The sequence below is a fragment of the Manacus vitellinus genome, unplaced genomic scaffold (genome assembly GCF_001715985.3).
Source record: "Manacus vitellinus isolate BGI_N305 unplaced genomic scaffold, ASM171598v3 scaffold_35_pilon, whole genome shotgun sequence".
NCBI lineage: Eukaryota > Metazoa > Chordata > Aves > Passeriformes > Pipridae > Manacus > Manacus vitellinus.
This window is the reverse complement of record NW_021940498.1, coordinates 8,413,184-8,427,976: the sequence shown is the minus strand read 5'-3', so window position 1 is coordinate 8,427,976 and position 14,793 is coordinate 8,413,184. Positions and strand designations below refer to the sequence as shown.

The 14,793-nt window shown below is 45.6% G+C and overlaps 1 protein-coding gene across 2 annotated transcripts in view; it reads left to right on the top strand.

Annotated features, from left to right (window-relative positions):
- The first annotated feature begins 3,407 nt into the window (after positions 1–3,407).
- PGM2L1 (phosphoglucomutase 2 like 1) overlaps positions 3,408–14,793 on the top strand; it is a 29,837-nt gene continuing 18,451 nt past the window's right edge. The window contains exons 1-2 of one of the 2 annotated variants that reach the window (XM_008920175.3): positions 3,408–3,610; positions 11,802–11,969. In XM_008920175.3, coding sequence (XP_008918423.1) covers positions 3,500–3,610; positions 11,802–11,969 — 279 coding nt within the window. In that variant the 5' untranslated portion in view covers positions 3,408–3,499. Of the gene's footprint in view, positions 3,611–11,638; positions 11,689–11,801; positions 11,970–14,793 lie in introns of those variants that run through there. The other variant, XM_018077093.1, reaches the window with a different exon arrangement.

The window sequence follows — 14,793 nt, the reverse complement described above, 5'->3', positions numbered from 1 at the left end:
CGAAACTCTGGGTTTCATCCCAGCATGCAGAGAGCAGAGCTTTTTCCTGGAATCTGGAGCAATGCTCACACACAGTCCTGAGTGGGTGCTCCCGCTCCTTTTGGCTCGGGAGAAGTCATTCCCTCCAGCTGAGCCCTGCCATGGCCCCTGTTGGCCCTGGAAGCTCTCAGCATCCTGGTGGCACTTTTCCTCCCATCCTGGCTCATATCCATGGCTGGCAGTGTGGCCTCTCCCGTGGTTTTTGGTCCTTGGGCTGCCTGCTGCTGCTCCATTTGCTCTGGGCGTGCTGTGCCTCACTCAGGCATAATGGTGCATGAGGGTGAAAAATTAAAAACGTTGGCTTTCCTTCACTCCCACATTAATTTCCTATTTTCTGGCTTTCTTCCACGACCATGAGGACTGGAAATTTTGTTGTTAGCAATAGATGGAAAGATGTTTGTGCTGGCAGCCATTGAGTGTGGGGAGGCCCTGCAATCCCCCCCATGTGCCTGGGGGAGCCGTGTTGTGCTGGGGCACGGCACAGCCCAGCCACGCCAGCAGATGGGACTCAGTTTAACTTTCCTGGAGCAGGATAATCAGCTTTAAAAATTCTTCTGGAGGCTGCTTAACCCTCAAATACACTGGACTTAGTTGTCATCTCCCACGAGGTCGGTGTCTCCTCCAGGCCAATGCAGCAAATCTCCGTCAGCACGATCCGAGCCGTATCAACATAATTTTTTACATGATTGCCCTGCTCTGGAGGTGCTCAGGCTGCCTGGAATCAGCGTTGCCTCAGAGACAGCTATATCCGAAGCCTCCTCACAGGGAAATGTTTGGAAGCTAACATCATCACTTCCCAACATGGTGAGATCTCAAGAAGTTTCCAACCCTTCACGCTGCAGTTATTCCTGGTAAAGAAGCAACCGTTAAGGACTTTTATCCTCTGTGAGGCTGCTTTGCCTGTTCTCCAGGGAAATAATCAAGGAGGAGCATTGGCATCTGAGGGGAGGATGATTCTCCCATCTGGATATCCAAAGGGAAAATCCTGCTTTTAATCATGGCTCTGTAGCTGAGCACTGATAACGCAGGGTGAGTGTCCGGAGTGAAACCTCTCCGTGAGGTTCAAGGTTTCATGGACAGAAAGATGCTCAGATGGCAAAAACCCTCCACCATTCAGGATATTTTAAATCTTTCATTGTGGGAAAATAATAAAAAAAAAAAAGGCAGGAATTGAAGGATTTAAAGGATGAAGTTTTATTTTAACAACATCTCTTATGGCCTTTCCAAACTTTTTGTAGGAAATGCTCTTTGGACAGGTGCTTAACACAGTCATTATCCTGGTTTTTGGGGGGAAACTAAGGTTTTACAGGCTGGATCTCCTGTTATCCTGGCTCTGGCTTTCTCTCCTTGAAGACAAAACATGGAGAAGGAGAAAAGAGCAGCAAAGGCATGGAAAGCACTGAGATCTGGAGAAACGTGCCAGGGATGTGGTTTTCATGGGACTGCTGGGCTCAGGATGGCATCAGTGCTGCTGCAGATGCCACCAGATGTACAAGAAGGAATTATTACACCTGATTTCCTCACTCTATCAGTGTCCAGACTCTTCTCCTTCTCTGCACCAGAAATAGGGATACAAGAGGACATAAAAGAAAGTCCTGGCTTATGGTGACCTACTTCCTTCTTCTTATCTTTGTATTCTGTTGACTTCTATCAGTAATTTACTGTAACAGACCAATCAAAAGGTTTATCCCCCCCACACCCAGCCAGACCTCTGGACTGGAGGGTTTGTCTGTGTGTGCAGATAGGAGAGAGTTCCCTTCAGGGCATGGACCTGAGACCTTTGAAAAGGAGATATATCATATTGAGCTTTCTAAACTATGATGGATCATGCCCTTCTATATTTACAGTTTTCAGCACTTTGCTATGCTTTGGGTACCCCAAAACACTTCCTGGGCTGCAGTCCAACAGCCCCCTGCCCATCTTCTCAAAGCTTCAAATCCCTCTGGAGTTCTGCCTCCAGCTCTGGGATCCCCAGCACAGGAAGGACCTTTGGAGCAAGTCCAGAGGAGGACACAGAGATGCTGCCAGGGCTGGAGCCCCTCTGCTTTCCTTGAAGCCCAGCTGGGAGAGCTGGGGGGGTTCCCTGGAAAGAGAAAGCTTTCAGGGAAACCTGAGACTTCCCAGGGCCATAAGGGGGCTCCAGGAGAGCTGGAGAGGGACTGGGGACAAGGGATGGAGGGACAGGACAGGGGGGAATGGCTTCAAACTGACAGAGGGCAGGGTTAGATGGAATAGTGGGAAGAAACTGTTCCTCGTGAGGGTGGTGAAGGCCTGGAATGGAATTCCTAGAGAAGCTGTGGCTGCCCCATCCCTGGAAGTGTCCAAGGCAAGGTTGGACAGAGCTTGGAGCAACATGGGATAGTGGAAGGTGTCCCTGCCCATGGCAAGGGCCTGGAACTGGATGAGCTTTAAGTTCCCTTCCAACCTAAAGCATTCTGTGATTCCATGATTCTGTCCCTCTGCAGTGCCTGCTGTCACTATGGCAACTGCTGTGAGAATGTGAGGCTGGGTGAGGATGCTCTGTGGGAGGAGGATGCTGTCTCAGATAAGGATGCTCTGTGGGATGAGGATGCTGTCTGGGATGAGGATGCTATCTCAGATAAGGATGCTCTGTGGGATGGGGATGCTATCTCGGATAAGGATGCTCTGTGGGATGAGGATGCTATCTCGGATAAGGATGCTCTGTGGGATGGGGATGCTGTCTGGGATGAGGATGCTCAGCAGGATACAGTCACCCTACCCCTGCTGCTCAAGGCCAGGCAATTCAATTAGAGCCGATGCAGCCAAGGGAGGGGAGCTGCAGGCTATGACTCTCTTTCTAATGGCAATGGAATTGTTCCTGAAGCCCATCTGGAAACGCTCCTGAGGAAGGAGCTCATCCTGCGGGGCAGCACCATGTCCATTATCCTCTCAGAGGGAACAGATGATGCTCTGGGCAGCCCGAGGGGCGTAACCAGGGAGGGTTTTAGCTTTGCCTCGGATCCATCACCGAGGCCTCGGGCAGTGCCTGTTCAGCGGGTCAGCGACGGACACACGGTCCGCTGTTCTCCACATCAGGCAGGAGGCGGGACTCGAACCGGGGTCCCTCAGCCCTGCGCGCCCTTCCCTTCTCCCTGAGGCGCCGCGCGGCGCGGGGGCCGATGGGAGTTGTAGTTTTTTCTCACCCCCACCCTTCCTCCCGCGGCTCCCCCGCCGCGCTCGAACTACACCCCATGATGCCCCCGCGAGGGAGGGGCTGTGGGCGGTGTCTCGGGGGCGGGGCCGGAAGGAGGAGGAGGAGGAGGAGTGGTGGAGGGGGCGGTCGCTCCCCGTTTAATCCGCAATAAAAACAGCCCAGTAGATACCCCTCCCAGCGCTCATCTCCCCCTCTGCTTCTGCCTTCCCCCGGGCCGATGCGCGGGCCGCACGGGCGTGGCGAAGTGAAGAAGAGGCTCCTTCCTCTTCCTCGTCCTTCTCGACCATGGGCGACTGCGGAGCCCCCGGGGACGTGAACTCCAACGTGCTGGTGGCCCGCAGCACCGGGGACGCGCAGCTGGACAAGGCGGTGTGGCAGTGGCTGAGCTGGGACAAGGTGGGTGACCAGGGGAGACTCTCCCAAAAAACCATCCCACTCCCCCCGGGGGCTGCCCCACCCTCCCAGGGCTGATGTGCCTTCAGGAATTCCGTCTCCATCCCATCCTGCCCGCGGTTTGGTCTTGTCTCCATCCCTGCCGCTGGAAAAAAAATACCGTCTGGATGCGGCCAGATCCTGCCTGTGGGATTGCTCACCTGTGAGACGGGAAGGGGGATGCTGCGCCCATCCCGGGGCTCTGCCCGCGCAGGGATGGCTCATCCTTAAGGAACAAGGTGGAAACAGGTGCCAGGGTGGCTTAAAACGCTGAGCCCGTTTTCCTCAGCTTTCCGAATTTAACCCCCTCTCCCCAGGAAACAAACAGGCCACGGAGGGTCCAAATTCTGGCACGTCCCTCTTCCAGCTCCAACACGGTGTTTCAAGAGCACTGCGGGCTTGATTAATTCAGATTAAACCATCCAAAGCAATGAAAACAAAGTGGTGCGGGAGGTTGTTTTGCTTATCTCATTGTTGTAAGGGTTATTTTAGGGCGTCTTTTTGCAGCTGGTTTGTCCAACCATGATGCCCTGTGCTTTAAAAAACATCTTGGAGGAGGGTAAACTACCAGTACACCAGTGGTTTGGGCTTTTGGCTTATTTTTTTCCTTATTTTTTTTTTTTAGGTTTCCATCTCCTGGCTATTTTTTTTTTCTTTTTAGGTTTCTATCTCGATTTTTGTTTTTTTTTTTATTTTGTTTCTTTAGTGATAGTGATTTCCAGTGTGTTTATACCGTTTCCTCTTTAATTTCATCCTGCCAGGTCCAAAGCAGGAGGGCTGAGAGCACACCCCACCTGATGGCTCTCAGATGAGCTCTCTCCTGCTTGGAAATATGCTCTCCTCTTTCAATTTTGCAGGAATTAACAGTTGCCATCTGCACCTTCTGCTCTTGGAACTGCTGCTGTGAAAATGTCCGAGAATAGTGGCAGGGAAGGAGTGGAAAAGGGAAATGGCACTGCTGATAATACACTTGATAACCCAGATTGAGCTCCAGCAAATGTTTTTTTTAGTTAATTTCTGGTTAGTGTTTTGCAAGATTTTTGTTGTTTGGGTTTTCTAACTGATTATTGTGTACTTTTCCTAGAAAGTAGGACTTACAATGGGGAAAAATATTTTGGCTAAAACCAGGAATAGTGGAATATCGTTTCTAGAGCTCTTTCTAAGGCCATAAATAAGCAATAAAATACAAACTGCAGAGTCAGTTTAACTGCACCTGTTTGCCCTGCTTCCTTAGGTGGTAATCATTAAATTTCCTATAGGGAACTTGGGGAATTGGAACTACTCAGAGGTTTCCAAGAGAGTTGCTGGGAGATTTTACAACTCAAAAGCCCCCGGAGAGGCTGTAAACAAACCAGGTGAAGGTGTTTTGGGATGGGAAGGCAAAGAGAAACCAGGAAATAGGGCACGAGGAGGGTTATTGGTCCAATGGCCTTGTATTTCATGGGGAATGAGGCCTTGGAGATTTATTGCTTATCCAACTTCACGAGGGGCTGCCTGTGCCTCCCTCCCTTCCCACCCCCAGCTTCCTGAGTCTCAGGGATTTTTTTGATGCCTCTGATCAAGGGAAAATCTATGCACCGCATTCCCAGCTGTGGGAGGCTTTTGTCCTGTGACTTAATTGAAAATTGCCCGCTGTAATTAATTGCCAGAGCCGTGCTCGTTGTCCTCCGTGGTTTGGATGTGCTGGTGGTGGGCTGGGGCGTGGGTGGGTGGGGGAAACCTGACCGTGTGATGATCTCTCTGCTCTCCTCCCCTTCTCACCAGCATCTTCATTAATGCTCCTGGCATTCTCCCTGCTTTCCCATTCCCTCTCCTTAATTGCTGTGCCTTTGCTTTTTGTCTTGGAGGCACAAAGCCACGCGGCTTTTGTTCGGTTCTCTTTGGTAAGCTGTGTGAACAATCGGTCATTGTTCTACTTTTTGTGCCTTTTAATTCGCTTTCATCCACTTCCCAATTGTCCTGTTGTACTTTGCAGTCTCCTAAAGGAGTCTGGATTGTGGTCTTTGTTCCCAGACTGCTCCTGGATGGTGGTGGATGTTCCTGGGAGAAGGGGATGCTTTGGCTGTCACAAAAGCACCATTTGAACATCCCCTGGGGGGAAAAACTGGAATTAGCCCTCCAGCAGCTGTTTGTGCAGGTCCTGTTCACTGCACTCATTCTATTGGACTCATTTTGCTCAATTTTACTTTATTTTATTTCATGGACTCGGTGTCATTGTCTCAGGTGTATCTTGGAGAGCTCGTTCCTTGCTCATAAGATGGCTTGGTTGGTTTTGAGGTGCTTTTGGGGTGTCCCTCAGTGTGCTTTTAATTTTTGTGGCTTTTGAGATACCTTTCAACAGGAAATGGACTTGTGTGTTAGACCAGTAACTTTCTCCAGTCATTTGACTTGTGTTTTTCCTTAATAAGTTCCTTAAGTCAAGTTTTTAAGAGTAAAAATGGGGAAATCAAGTCTAGGAATGGGCCCCTGAAAAATCCATTGTAATTACACATGTGCACTGCAAGTTCTAATGTTAAAACATAAAAGATAAAGTTATGAATTACTGAAATAGCTGATTTTGACTGACTGGGGCAGAAACTTGTTGGTGCAACCGATGTTACTGGGAGCAACTTGGAATGGAGTGAGCTCTGAAATAACACAAATTTGGTGCTTTAGTACCTTTTCTAAGACAGTAAACTCCCTGAAATCCATCAGGATAGTCTTGAAACTTGCACTTGGTGGCATTGCTGTCTATATTGGTTGATAAATAAAGTGATAAATAAATTGTGGAGGCAGGAAAGGGTCAGTGTTTCTACAGTGACTTTCAGGTATTAGAAACAAGACTTGAGCATTAAGACTTCCCCTGTATATTTTCAGTGTAGTTTAGTTAAAGAGTGTGGAAATGAGTGTAAAAAAAGGCAGTTCTAAGAGGTTTGGGTTTTTTTGTTTGTTTCTTGTTTTGTGTTGGACCAAGATAAGAAGTGGTGCAGTTACTTAACTGATTTTCCCATAAAAATGGTGGTGAGGTTGCTCACTAGAAAAACATTTCTTTCTTAACAAGAAATGAGAACATAACAGTTTCTAAGAGAAATTATAAATGACAACTTGATGCAGGTGCCACTGCTGGTCTTAACTGTGTAATTAAGGTGATTGGCTATGCCATGGGTAATGTTCCCTTTCTCTGCACTAGGAGTTCCTACAGATACTCTGGTGTGTTCTGAGGGACTGAACCTGATTTTCTTTGGAAAAAAGAGCTTAATTGCTGCTTAAAAACCAAAGGCTGGCAAAGCTTGATGGACTTAATTTGTGGCTGTCAAATTTGCTGAATTCTAAGCAAACTTGAGACCATTTTTCCCTTCTCCCAGGCTGAAAGTGCCTGCAAAATAAAAAATGATGATGGCTGAGGGTAGTGAATTGCCACTTTATTTTGACAGGGTATTAGCTGTGAAACCTAACTCTGGCACTAAGTACACAGGATTAATGTGATTGGGAGTGAAAGAACCTGTAAGAAATACTCAGCTGATGCCCTTGTCTTTAATTCTGCAGTTGTTTCCAATTTTGTATCCTGATGAGCTACAAAAAAAAGTGTGCTTCTGCCTCAGAAGGCAAGTGGAAAACTGAAAATGTAGGAGCACAACACTGAATTTGGTAGAGAATATATTTGTTTTTTTTAATAAAACCTCCATCCTTTCTGAAGAGCGTTGATGTTGCAGAGCCTCAGCAGCTACGTTGGTCTCCTGCAGGTTGTGATTCTGATGCTGGCAGTAAATTTTTATAAGTAGTTGCTTAAAGTATATCTGACATTGCCAGCAGGCTCAGCCCCCTTCCTTCTTTTTAGAAACCTTCATAGTCTCCTCCAAATTTAACTCTGGAGCACCACTGACATAGGCTTTGTAAAGTTCCTGTCTGAGAACTGGAGTCAGAAACAGCCCAGGTAGCAGGCAAAACCACATTTTATGGGGAGGCAGTGCTGGCTTCATACGGGTGGCTTGTGTATGTATTAGTGGAATAATTTTACAGGAAAAACATGATACAGAACTGTCTTTTTTTTCCTGGTATTTGTGTGAGTGAAAGAGTCTGCTTGGAATGGGATGGGAAAACGTTTCCTGGGCTCTGGTTGCTCTTCACTTCCCAGGTGTTGAATGGCCTCAAAGCTACTGAAAAATTAAAAATGTTTAACGAGTTTACATCCTCAAGTGGTGGGTTGAGGTGTCTGAGGGCACTCACAGCATGTTTTGGGTGCTGCCAGGTTGAGAATTAGGTGAGGGCAGAGCTGCTCCTGAGGGGGAGAGTCCAGGGCTGGGGAAAGGACCAGCAGGGAGGGACACCCAGGTAAATCCAGTGAGGATGGGCTGTGCTTGAGGAGGAGGAATCCCCTGTCAGAGCCACAGCCACAAAGCCACCTCTAGTCCAAACCCCAGCCAAAGGCCCCTCTGTCCCTCCCTGTCCCTTTTCTGGCCCCAGCAGGGCATGGTCAGGTACCACGAGCTCCTCCCAGGGCCCTCCTGCCCCTGTCCCCTTATCTGCCACCTCCTTGCACAGGCAAGGGCAGGACCCCTTGTGCTCTGGGAGCAGGAGGGATGGCATCTGTTGGCTCTTGATTGCTGCCTTGTCCTCCCACTGACCTTTACAGGTGTATCTTTATAGGTATATATCACTTTTATTTATTCAGATTTTTAATTTTTAATATATTTTATGTATTTTTAATATATATATTTAATACTCTTGGGCACATGGTGTGATTCTTCAGGATGATCCTGTGCAGGGCCAGGGGTTGAACTTGATGATCCTTGTGGGTCCCTTCCAACTCAGCAGATTCTGTGATATAGATATAAATGTTATAAATACATACATATATAATATTATAATATTCTAATGTATTTATATATTACATATTTATATCTACACATATTTATATTATAATTGTATTTGTTTATACATTCATATATAGATATATACATATTTATACATTCATTTATATGTTTACTTGTATATTGTTTGCATATTTACATGTATTTTTATATACATTTATAGTTATACATACCTGTAGCTACCTGTAGATGCCTCTATATATTTATATATATATTGATATACTTATATATATGATATATATAAATATACATGCATATATATAAATATTAGTTTTACTTAGATCAATATATATAGAAATATACATACTTACAAATAGTTTTATCTACTGCTATGTGTATTTCTGTTTGTGTATTCTCTTATATTTGTATTTATAATGTGTGTGTGCTGTGGGGGCTCTGGGCAGGTTCTTGGGAAGCTGTATGGCAGCAGAGCCTCCCTCTTCCCTTCTCTTTTCCCCTTTGGAAGCCTGGTCCCTGTGGACTCCAAGGACCCTGCTCTCTGCCAGATGCTTTTTCCACCAGTAAAAAATCCTTGGAAAACCAGTAGCAGTGTGGGGCTCAGGGCTTTGAAGGGTCTGTGTCTCCCTAAAAACCTGTTTACTCTTCAGACCACTCAATCCATGAGAATTTAAGTTGCTTTGTTGGAGCCACTGGGCATTCAGGGGTATCTTAGAGCATTGCTTCTTTTTTTTTTTTATAAGGAATGACTATTTTTGTATCCAACAGCCTAGTTTATTTTTGCTTAAGACAGGAAGATCTAGGTTGTTTTATGTTGAGGGTTTTTTTTTTTTTAAGGATATTAAAAGTCATCCAAGGACTGGAGTGTAAAATCTCTAAGGAACTTCTTTTGCTTACCCAAGTAACAGGAGAAGAGAGAATGGCCTCAAGTTGTGCCAGGGGAGATTTAGGTTGGATATTAGGGGAAATTTCTTCCCCAAAAGGGCTTTCCTGCCCAGGGCAGGGGTGGAGTGCCTATCCCTGGAGGGATTTAAAAGTTATGTGGATGTGGCACTTGGGGACATGGGTCAGTGGAGGCCTTGGTTGTCCGTGGTTGGACTCCATCATCTTAGAGGGCTTTTCCAGCCTGAGTGATTCCATCAGCTATTACACTCAGAAAAATGAACCCTCATAAAAGCCACTGTGAGACCTTCAGTTTTATGACTTGATTTCATAACTGCAAAGCAAACCAGCAAAAAGCCCTGCTTTGTTTGTTGGTGTTTTTTTCTCCCCAGATTTGCAGTCGGGTTAAATGTCAGCAGTGGAAGCTGCTCTCAGAATTCCCAGGGTGGTAAATGCTGCTCATACCCAGGCAGGATGTTGCAAGAAACTAAGCCAGTGGGCTTTGAAACTCCAACCTGGAATAAAAAAGACAAGCTGGGAAGAGTGAAAGCAGTAGGGATTGTGCCAGGTTGGGATAACCTGTCTGGAGGTCAGGCTTCCAATGCTACTGAATGTGTAACCCAGAGCATGACACTGATCATCAACACATCTGAATTTATGCCAAATCTTGTAAAATGCCCTCTTTCTGTTGGCCCAGGAGTTTCAGATCATCTACGAAAAGATTGGAGGTTTTCACTTGTCATTTTATTTTTTTCCTCTTCTCTTTATCAAACTTTAGCTTAACTGAGGAAATTGAAATGTTTTTTTGGGTGCTGTTTTGGCTGGCTCATTTTTATTCCTTAGGAAATAAATGGAATAGCTTCACTCAAAAATGCTTTTTAATCTATTTGTAAAATAAACCTTTGTGCTTTGTTGCTTCAGGGAGGTCTTGCCTCAGTTTTGCAAAGCTCCATGAAGCCTGCAATGTGCAATTTTTATTCTGTTTTTACAGGGAAGCAGTGCAGCGTATCCTGAAAAGCTATCAAAGATGCTGTGTAATTTAATAACCTGATTTTAAAGCAAAGCCATGTAATATGATAGTGTGAAATGAGGTTTTTCATTACTTAAACTCTTTTCAGGTCAGTCATTTGTTTTTCTGGTTGGCTGCCTGTGAGCAGCTAAAAGAGAAACCTTCGCTCCTGTGGTTCAGTATTTGTTGTGCCCCATTGTTTTGGTTTCTGTTTAGGCCTGGCTTTAGCTGTGTTGCTAGCAGTGTTTTGCTTTAGTTGCTGAGCCATCCAAGAGCATGGACAATAATAGCTTTTATTTTAAGGCACAAAGGAATGAAGATTTATCTTAAATTCACGTATCTGGTGTTCAGGATCTGTTACCAAGCCGCAGAAATAATTTCAGATTTTTCAACGAGGTTTACTGTGTGTTTTTATTCCTTGTGAGTGTGTGCAGCTCATATCTCTATGCTTTTCCCAGCATTTTCCCAATCCTCCTGAAGAAGTTCCCCCTCTCTGTGCAGAGCTGTGTGTCCTGGTGCTGCTGGAGCTGGCTGACCTCTACTTTAAATGTCAGGGGTGCTTCACTCTTGCCCTGCAGATTCCATTTGCCTTTTTTAACCCTTCCTTGGGACCCTGCTTTGGAGAAGCACTTGTGCCACCTGAGCTGTGTTTTATACTTCAGGAGTAGTTTTTTTCCAGCTGTGTATCCATTGCCTCCTCCTACACTGTGTGTGTAGGATCTGGGAAGTGTCTTGTCTGACCTGGGTGTGGGTTTTCTGGTGATCGAGTGAGTTGAATATTGCTTGAATAACTATGGAGAACAAATAGCTGGATGTGTACAACGTGCAGTTTGTACACTTGGAAGTTTTCAGCTGTTATGGAAGTTTAGGAAATGCCTGAATGAACAGAGGGATCACTGGATAAGAATCCATCCTGTGTAGAGTGGAATGGGGCTGGGTGCAATGTGGTGCAGTGGAAGGTGTCCCTGCCCGTGGCACAAGGGTGGAAGTGGATGATTCTTAAATTGCCTCCCAGCCCAAATGGTCCTGTGATTCCATGATTTTACTGTGCCCCTTCACAGACCTTTCCTGTGGGTGGGGAGGAAGGAAACATTGCTCTGCAACTCAGATTTGTCTGTCTTCCAGCAGCACAGATGAAAGATTGAATTGCATTACCCGCCTTGGAAAAACCGGTTCCAAAGTCTCTGTGCTCGTCACTCACAGGCTTTGTGTAGCTGGAAGGTGTATTAATGACCAGACAAACATATCAGTTTCCAGAGCAAGAGCTCTGGAGTCTTTTATTAATAAGGATGAGATGGGAAGGGGAACGTGATAAAAATGAGTGAAGGCCAGTTGGTGCACAGGTATTTTACAGGATGGGAAGAACTTGCACTTGGAATTACCTAAAACCAAGGAGTGCATATAGTTCAGTTCCTGATTTCAAGCACTAAATGAAGGCCTTAATCTTCTTTTGCAGAATCAGAAAACAAAGGAACAGATTGAGAGCTTGTTGCAGGATGGGAAGCACAAGGAGCTACGGGATCGTCTGTGCTGCCGGCTGAGCTTCGGCACCGCCGGGCTCCGCTCGGCCATGGGAGCAGGATTCTGCTACATCAACGACCTCACAGTGATCCAGTCAACACAGGTGAGCTGGACACCTGTTGGGAGAGGGCTCAGTGGCTCCTCAGGAAGGATTTGGTCCCGGTGTCCCACTGGAACACAAGCAGAGGCTGGAATGCAGCAGCTGTTCAACAGCTGGGTGGTAGCATGTGAAGTGTTCAGTGCTGAAAGGGAATTAAGTAGCTTGAGGAGGTTTAACTGCATATTCTAGGAGGCAGTTCTAATCACTTCCACTGGAATTTGGCCAGTAGTTAGTCTGCTAAACTGCTCTGTAGTTGGGAATCATTAACTGTTATATTTTAAAAAACTAAATGAAGAAGCAACAAGAAAACCCCAGAAAGCAAAGCTACCCCCAAACAAACCTTGTCTTTCATTTTTAGCCCCAGTTATGAATAACCACACAAAAATAGCAGATTTTACTGAGCAAATACAGAGGAATTCAGATGAGAAAGCAAAGTAGGCTGACTGGAGATCTGTATTGGGAATGGTTTAGCTTTTGGGGAATCTTTCCAATATTACTGGTTATGCTTCCCACCACCTGGGTTAGATAGCTGGTTAAGTGGCCTGGAGTTACTGTAGCTCTGCATGTGGCTCTTTCTACTCTTTTAAGTAGACAAGAAAGTAATTTAAGATATGAACTTTAAAGGTCTCAAACTACAAATCTAGTGTTACATGTTGGATTGGAGGTGTTGGCGATTCCTGATTTATCGGTGGTTTAATATTTGTGCATTGGGTTACAGATATCATGGGATTTTTTTTTTCCAGGAAAACATTGTCATGTGATCTCTTTGAGGACTAGTTCTTTGAATTTTGGAGTATTTTGGGATGGACTTCTTGATTTGAGTAGAGAGGGAGATCTTGGAACACAGACACAGCTCTTGCCCGGGGTTAAACCAAGACACTGCCCTTTTGATAGTTGTTAGTGTTGTTGGGGAAGGTCTGTGCTCGTGGGGTACAGCTCTGTCCAGGGAGGCTTCAGCCCTAATTCCTGCTCCTCTGCCAGGGGTCAGGCTCTGCTTGGTGCTGGTGCAAAAGAACTGGTACATGGAGTTGAAGATCTGGATATAGAGGCAGTTGTGGAGTTCTGACTGGTATTGCCACGGGGGGGTAGAGTGGTGGGAGAGACTCCTCACTGCCCTGAACCATGGTTTAGATTCTTTTGAGGAGCTGTTTCAGTTGATTTACAACCAGAAGGTCCTGCCAAACTCATCTGCCATTCAGAAATGCTCTAATAGTATGAACAAAACTTACTGCTGTGGCCCAGGTGGTCCCTGTGGATGCAGTGGGAACAAACCGAAGAGATTAAGGAAAAAAAAGCAGTTTAAAAACTGCCATTTTGTCACCAGTGGTGGAACGGTTAAAAGTAGCTGGGCTGATTTAAACAAGTCCACTTCTCTTTGAAGCAGAGTAAACCTCTTACTCATGCAGAGGAAGTTTGTAAGAGTCCTTTCACTCCTTGGCCTGTGCAGCCTGTTGGATTTGGAGCTCGTGGTGCCTTTGTGCTCCTGGGCTCCTGGGAGCGTGGCTGAGCGTGGCTCTGCTGACTGATCCACATTCTTGGCAGAAAGGGAGAAGTTTCCCTTTGCCTGGCAGGGAGTGGGAGGGCAAGCTCAGTTTCATGGGAATTACTGTTTTTTTGAGAGCAGCAGACTGGGTTTGTGTCTGTTCACTCCCTCTGTAGAGCTGCTATTTTTAGTTGTTTATTGAAGCCAGATATCAAGTTAGGAAAAGCAGCCTCTGGGAAGTGGATTAGAACTTGTTTTTGAAGTAAACTGTGTAGGGTTTAGTCTTTGTTTGAGCACTCTGTGTCAGAAGTTTAATAGCAGGAACAGTTTTGCTGAGCTTAGTCTGAAAATGGGCAGCCCTGTCTCTCTGTATTTGTCTTTACCTGGGACAGGGATAAATGGCCAAACAGCAGACTTGAGTGTAATTAACATTTCCTTCAATTAAAAGAAACTGTAGTGAATTCACACCCTTAATCATATGCTGTGCCCTTCATTTGATTTTGATTTGATTATACTGATATTATGAAAAGTCTGATCCAGGAAGGTACAGAATATCCAGCAGCTGCTTTGGACTCTCCTGAAAACTGTAGGTACATAACCTGCATGTAAAGCCCTAATTTTCCTGCTCAAGTATGGCTTCTTTTGTGCTTTTTAATTATGTCCAGATGGTTTTATTAATGGGAAAGAAACCTGTCACTGGCTTCTACAGTGACAAAACCACCTTTGCACAAGGAGATTCCTGTTGCTGTAAAAGCAAACCTGAGGGTAATAGTTGAAAAACTGTAAATACAGGATTTCATGAAGCTATTGGTAGCTCTCTTGATTTCACCAAGCAGAAATCTTTTCATCTCATTGACAGCATCACTTTTCCCTCACTTCTTTTGCACTTGAGCATCAGGGGCTGGGCTTGCAAGAGGATTAATTAAAACATGGCTGTAGATGCACACCTGTTGTTTTCCATGGATTTTATATATGGAAATCACCTGAACTGTGCAGTGGGATGGGGAATTGTGATACTGCAGTGAATTTTGGTGTAGATCTGAGGGGGTTACACACTTGTGTGCTGACACCTGCTAATAAGTCATTGTCACCACAAGGTGTACATGGTTCTCATTTAGGTGTATTATGAACTTAATAACAAGGGACACTGTCAAAACCTGAGTCTTGTTAAAAGGAAACAAATTATTTACACTGAGAAATTTAGTCAAGAGAGGACTTATCCCCAGAGGTGTTGGAGCTACTCTGTGCCCTCAGGGAAAGGGAGGATGGTGTGAACTCCAGTGGAGAGACTCTACACTCCCTCTCACTGACATTTACTTATTTACTTTCGTTTTCTGCAGCTTT